This window comes from Echeneis naucrates, chromosome 20 (genome assembly GCF_900963305.1).
Source record: "Echeneis naucrates chromosome 20, fEcheNa1.1, whole genome shotgun sequence".
In the NCBI taxonomy this organism is placed as follows: domain Eukaryota; kingdom Metazoa; phylum Chordata; class Actinopteri; order Carangiformes; family Echeneidae; genus Echeneis; species Echeneis naucrates.
In genome coordinates, this window is record NC_042530.1 from 9,093,851 (window position 1) to 9,099,850 (window position 6,000).

The 6,000-nt window shown below is 42.9% G+C and overlaps 2 protein-coding genes across 4 annotated transcripts in view; both read right to left on the bottom strand.

Annotated features, from left to right (window-relative positions):
• The window catches only part of drd3 (dopamine receptor D3), a 19,674-nt gene extending 16,345 nt beyond the window's left edge, over positions 1–3,329 (bottom strand). For 2 of the 3 annotated variants that reach the window (XM_029529568.1, XM_029529566.1), the window contains exon 1: positions 36–3,329. In XM_029529568.1, coding sequence (XP_029385428.1) covers positions 36–323 — 288 coding nt within the window. In that variant the 5' untranslated portion in view covers positions 324–3,329. The remainder of the gene's footprint in view (positions 1–35) is intronic. The other variant, XM_029529567.1, reaches the window with a different exon arrangement.
• An 877-nt stretch (positions 3,330–4,206) lies between these two features.
• On the bottom strand, positions 4,207–5,757 carry LOC115061276 (thiosulfate:glutathione sulfurtransferase). The gene is made up of 4 exons (XM_029529569.1): positions 5,557–5,757; positions 5,143–5,265; positions 4,898–5,060; positions 4,207–4,536 (listed from the first exon to the last, which is right to left on the bottom strand). Exons 1-4 carry the CDS (start codon positions 5,717–5,719, stop codon positions 4,482–4,484), a joined length of 504 nt encoding a protein of 167 aa, XP_029385429.1. The 5' UTR covers positions 5,720–5,757; the 3' UTR covers positions 4,207–4,481.
• Positions 5,758–6,000: the final 243 nt, after the last annotated feature.

Below are 6,000 nucleotides of genomic sequence, written 5' to 3' on the forward strand. Positions count from 1 at the left end.
TGCTCCACTGTACTGAAACACCCTGATTTCCTCACCTCCAGGTAGACAACCCAGGGCATGACCAAAGAAGCCACAAGCAGGTCGGACACAGCCAGGCTCACCACTAAATAGTTAGTGGTGGTCTGAAGGGAGCGCTCTCTCAGCACAGCCAGGCACACCAGCACGTTCCCAAACACAATGGCCAGGATGAGGAGGGAGTACAACATGGCGTAGTAGTTCAGTTCCCCTTCGTCCTGCCCTGACGCCTCGCTGTCATTCCTCTCATCAAATCCGAGGGGGTCTGACTCGTTCCAGAGCCGCTCTGCGCTGCTAAACATCGCCATGGAGATATCCCGGTGACATGGGAGGTGATATTTTTGGCAGACCTGCCAAAGGAAAAGAGTATGATTCGATGTTCATCTCACAAGTTCCTCTCTCCGGATTCACATACACAGCCATAACATTTCTCATTTATCACATCGAAGAGAAGCAAGATGAAGCTGCAAGTTGAAGACAGCGACATCATTTCAGGTCAAAGGCCTGCTGGGAAACATCCTGGCTCTTAGCACCAGTAGTCAGATGAACGGATAAATAAAATTGTTGAAATGCAGCCCAGCAGTAGTGTCACTTGCTCTGCGGTTTGCTGTGTGCTTGTAGAAGTGTTTCTTTTTTTCATGCTGAGTGAAAAATGGAAGCACATCTTGATGCTTCCTGAAGATATGGCTCAGTGATGCTGACAGACACTTTGCTCCATAACGCGAAATCCAGACTCTTTACAGCCAACTTTATTAACACTGTACTGCATTTATAGTTCCACCCAGCCTTTTAACTGTATCTGCCTCCTTGCTGCAATCAGCTTTCAACCCAATGAATGGAGACAAAAACTCCAAAGTAGAGGTGGTAACTTTAATGAGGAGCTAGCTGTATGCCTTTGAGCAGTGTCAGTAAGGTCAGCTCATCGGGGAGGGGTAATAACTCGGTCATGCCACCCTCAGAGGTTTGGTTGGCCGTGGTCCACGGCGCTGCTCCCTGCACTCCATGCTTCTCTCATTGTTTCCAAAACCTCCTTCTCTGGCCTGAGTCCAGACAGCAGTGCTGTGGTAATGCCCACACCTGTGTCTACATGGAAAACATACTGATCCATCTTATCCAGCTTGCCTCTCTGTCTCTGTGAGAGAATCCGGAAAACAGACACTGAGAAACTGGGCACATTTTTAGACCTGGCTCAAACCCAGCAGCCTTTTAAAGATTCCCTCGCTCTATAATTCCACTTGGTTCTTCAATGGCTCCAGTTTCACATTATTTCCCTTGACAGAACCTGAAGAAGCAGTGAAAAAAAAGCAAGCACTGATCTCCATCACCTTGAAGTCTCCCAGTAGGGGTTAAACACTTAGGTGGCTATGACAAGACAGGAGTAATGCAAATAATGAACCAAAAAAAAAAAAAAAAAGGAAACCCCACATCCATGCTAACACAGCCTTGATGCAGACCTGAATGAAGACGTGAATATCTGACAGCTCTTGCTACATGATACAAGGTTGCACAGAGCTCCAGTGAAAGGTTTGTTTATAGTTGTAAAACAGTGTGAATGGAAAAACGGATCTCCCTCTTCACTCTTTGGCTTGCTGAACCTTAATCTTTTATCAATCACTAACCGGTCGGTCTCTCACTGTCAGTGGGAGCAATGCATACCAAGTGTGTGAGAAACTGGCATCAGCAGTCCCTTAAATGCTCAGCAAACACAGACATCCACATATGCAGTTTGGGATTAAGTGAAGCTATTCAGAAGGGAGGTTGTTTAACTGTTATTAGCATGACGACCTGAATACAACTTGGCCACAATACCAGAAGAATAATTACTTATGAATCAATTAACTGGTGCTCCTGCAACCAAATCATTAGCAACTATTAGATTTTTCCACGTTTGCAACCTACTTGGTCCTTGATTTCATATTCAATTAAAATCGCAATAAGAGCAAATTATCAAGCTTTACAAACACGCGTCCACAAAGATTAAGGTCAGATACAACCCAGTAAATCAGAGGACTAAAAACTTAAACAGTGGAGATCAGAAAACTTGGACGATGACACAAGGAACAAAAACTGAGGGGGAATCAATAAATAAATAAACAGGGCGTTTTTTCCCCCCACTCACCAATGTTCAGAACAAAGTAAACAGACTCACATACCTTTTACTGTTTCCCACTGAAGAATTCATCAGATGCCATCGAGGAAGAGCATCATCCGTGCTGAGAGAAAAGTTGTCCGTTCATCGCGTCCTGCTCTGCGAGCCGAGCGGAGGAGCAGGAGGAGCGCTCCGTGCCATTGCGCACAACAGAGCTTGAATGCGGGAACCTCAAAACACATGGATCGCCGCGCACTTACTCACGCACGCCTCCACGCCCCCCCCCCCTCGCTTTGTGACAGCTGTTGGGCTTTTTATTAGGATTTTGCAGCCAAACCACGCGTGGCCGTGGAGACGTCAGATGGTATCATCCTTTGTGCGCTAAGTGGAACCATGGCAAATGAAAGTGGCCGGTTATTGACAGGGGGGAGAAAACAATAACAACTCGGAATATGATCGCATCTGCATTCATAATGTTAGATGAAGGGGGCGTGTGACGGACTGGCCACCTGTGTGACCCCGACCTTGGCCCATGTGAGCTGGGATTGGCTCCGGATAGGCGGTAGAAGATGAATGAAGATGAATTAAAAAGGACAGGTCCTGTAAGACCCACAGAGCGTAAATTAGAGCAGTCTGGGTCTATTCTAGTTAAAAATGTATGGACTTACAGACTCTTGTTGTTTTTCCACTCCACTATCCAGTAAGATGGCGAAAAACAAAACTGTTCAGTGCTGATTAAAGGTACCAGGAGCTTGTGCCTTATATCTCACATTCCCAGCCAGTTTGCTTTGTTTTTGCTATCTTCTACATGGCATTTTAAGATAAGATTAATAAGCCCTGGAGGAGCTTCAGCAGCACAAATGAGACCAAACCAATGTACCAAAGGAAGGTGTTACTTCATCTATTGTTTATTTTTCTCTGTGCTGGAAATCCGGCCCAGCTCATTTTTCACAATCAAACTGCAGTCGGTTTGTATTTTAACTAAGAGCCCAAATGTCCTTGTTCCTCATTGGAAATTTGACCCATTCTTCTCCACAGCAGCATGATGCCTAATAGCTACCTTACTTTGCAGAGCCGAAGAGAATCCTGACTAGTGTAATCCATACATCTAAAACCAGACAAAAATCACTGGTGTGTGACATCAACGACACATGCTGCATTTCGGTTTTGGATGTTATTACAGGACCGAACTCCCCCTCAGCTCATTTGAAAAGAAAAAAAAAAAAAAAAAAAGGAAAGACAACAATGAGCCTTTCACCATATCGCTCTTGTGAATGGCAGTGATTAGAGGCGTGCAACGTTTCCTTGGAGTGATTCCTAATAGAGTTAGATATGCAACAAATTAATTATCAAACTAAGCAAAAAACTAAGTAGACAAATAGAAGGAGAAGCACGTGCACAGCCCTTATTCATGCATGCACAGAATATCACTGCTGATGCATATAGTCTTTGTGGTCCTTCACAACTGCTAGTTGCTAGTTAGTAATTGGTTTCCCAGCCTACATACGCAGACACCTGCTCTACTGTTGGAATACTTTTAAATACGGTCATTGGGAGGTTATAGGATGGAAAGGCGAAGGGCGAGGATCTGCTTTTCATCGTAACAAGATCTCGACAATTTCTCACAGAGTAGTTACTCACAGGCTCTGTAGCTTTAGAGAATAATAGCAGTGTGAGGGTCAGACTCGAGAGGGCATCGCTACAGTAATGATAAAGGATAGTGACCGGGAAGATGGTGTTAAACTTTACGAGACATGGTTGCAATTTTGCTGCCATCTATTGGTCCACAGAACAAACTGCTTCGTATCTAACAAGGACGTTGATATTAAGCAACAGTAATTTTATGTTAAAATAAGATATTAAAAAAGGTACATAAGTCTTGTTAATTTTCTTTATAATTGGTATTAAAGATTAAAAGATGTCACCACATTAACAGTGTGTTAATGCCAAAATATCTTTGTAATAAAAAAAACTTGGTAAATTAAAGGCAGGGTGAAAATGTAAATTGCACAAAATTAAGTTGTGGAATTGGGGATAAAAAGTCTGCAGTGTGTTTAAGAAAACAAAAAATTGCATATCTGTGAGGACATACAGAGGCGTGATGAATTTTGTATACAATTTAATTTAACATTAAGCCATTTCACAGGAATTTTCAATCTTCTCTCTGCAATTTACTGACACATTGAAAGCCGACATGAAAAAAATCCAAATGATAAAATAACAGCAAATGTGAATAAAAAATATAAGTCATGGGAATCAATATAATGCGAAACTGTGGGAAAGAATTACTCTAACTTTTTATCATATTCTGAACCTTTAACTGAACTGTATTTTGGATTACGATATGAGATTTTCAAGTAAAGAATTCAACACAGATTCATTTTCCTTCTAGCTTTTCCCATTCACTATACCCTCCTTCATAATGTCTTGCCCTGAAAAAGAGAAACATGAGAATATCTTAGCCACTTATCACTGTTGTTTGGATTGCTACGAAAAGGTCACCCAGCCACTGTTAAAACTATGGATGTCTGCTCCAGTAGGAGTGCCATAAACAGATTAATGATGAAATATGCCATTCACAGTAGCCGTACTAAAGTCACTATCTGATAAGGGAGTGTGAGAGAGATTACGCAACACAGCTGAACTCTAGCTTGCTGTGTATGGAGCTGCATTCAAGAAAGTTAAACAGTGAAAACCACAATAAATCTTGACTTTCACAGGCTCTTGTGATTGCAGCAGGACACTGTATGGTTCTTGGTTTTGGGGTGTAAACAGGTGGATCTCTTATTTTACCTGGTAAATCCCAGCTGACGGGCGATGTCTAGTGCCGTGGCACTTCTCTTGCCACTCCTGCAGTGAAATACAATGTTGTCATCCTCTTTTCCGGGGGCCTGCACTTGAAATTTCTCTTGAAACCCTTCTGAGGACAGCTTCAGGGACTCTTGCAGGTTGTCCACTGAAGGTCACACCACAGAATAAGAAGAGTGAAAACTTTTAGACAGCCCTCCTTTCTCCACTTTGTATGTGTAATCGCTTACAGGGGATGTTGACCGCCTCTGAAATGTGCCCTTCCTGGTATTCATCTGGATTCCTCACGTCAAATAGCTGGATGTTACGGTTGAACAACATGCTCTTCAGCTGCACGTAGGTCACCACTGAAACTGAGAAGAGCACAAAGTTACGCTAACTGCACATTTCTTTATAAATGCTGTGGTGGTTTGTCTCTGCAGTCAGCTTTGCCGCTGGCACACCACTTTTCAGTTTGAGTGCAATGAAGTCAGTAGGCAGGAACACAAACAGAGACAGGCCGATGAAGCTTTTTTAAAATAGTACTTATTTATATAACCAACACTAACACCCTAAGGTGCGGCCCGCTGGGGGCTTGTTTGCTATCACGTAGCAGAAAACGGTTTATTTTTATTTTATTTCTTCCTTTTTTTTTTTTTTTTTACCATCGCTGTTGGTTTCTCCGAATCTTGGACCGGAAGTTGCAAAAGCCCGCAGATATGAAGCCGAGGCCCGGCAGGAGCCAACCTGGCAGGCGGTCCGGTACAGCATGCAGAAAAACATGACGGACACAAACTGAGATCTCACACCACAGAGAGCAGTTTTCATGACTGCCTGTCGCACTTCTTACTCTCCGTCTTCTTCAGCAGCGAAGCCCTCCAATAAAAGGCCCCTTTGCGCCATCCTCTGGACAGACCCAGGACCAAATCCTGTTCTCAATCCAATGCTTCACTTATGCACATAATAGTTTGTATTTACTAAATGCATTTATTTTTTTAATTTAGTGTTATAAGGTAGGCCGTGTTTTAAACTTTATCTGAAAAGGCAGTTTCATTGCTGCCAATCCACACACATTAGTAAGTAAGTGTTAAAATGCATAAAAGCATAAC

Excerpts from the sequence above, each read along its gene's own strand:
- LOC115061276 (XM_029529569.1), bottom strand. The coding sequence starts at position 5,719 with ATGAAAACTGCTCTCTGTGGTGTGAGATCTCAGTTTGTGTCCGTCATG. Across the intron at positions 5,266-5,556 it reads CGGAGAAACCAACAGCGATG|TTTCAGTGGTGACCTACGTG; the intron begins GTAAAAAAAAAA and ends TGCTCTTCTCAG. Across the intron at positions 5,061-5,142 it reads AGAGGCGGTCAACATCCCCT|TGGACAACCTGCAAGAGTCC; the intron begins GTAAGCGATTAC and ends TGTGACCTTCAG.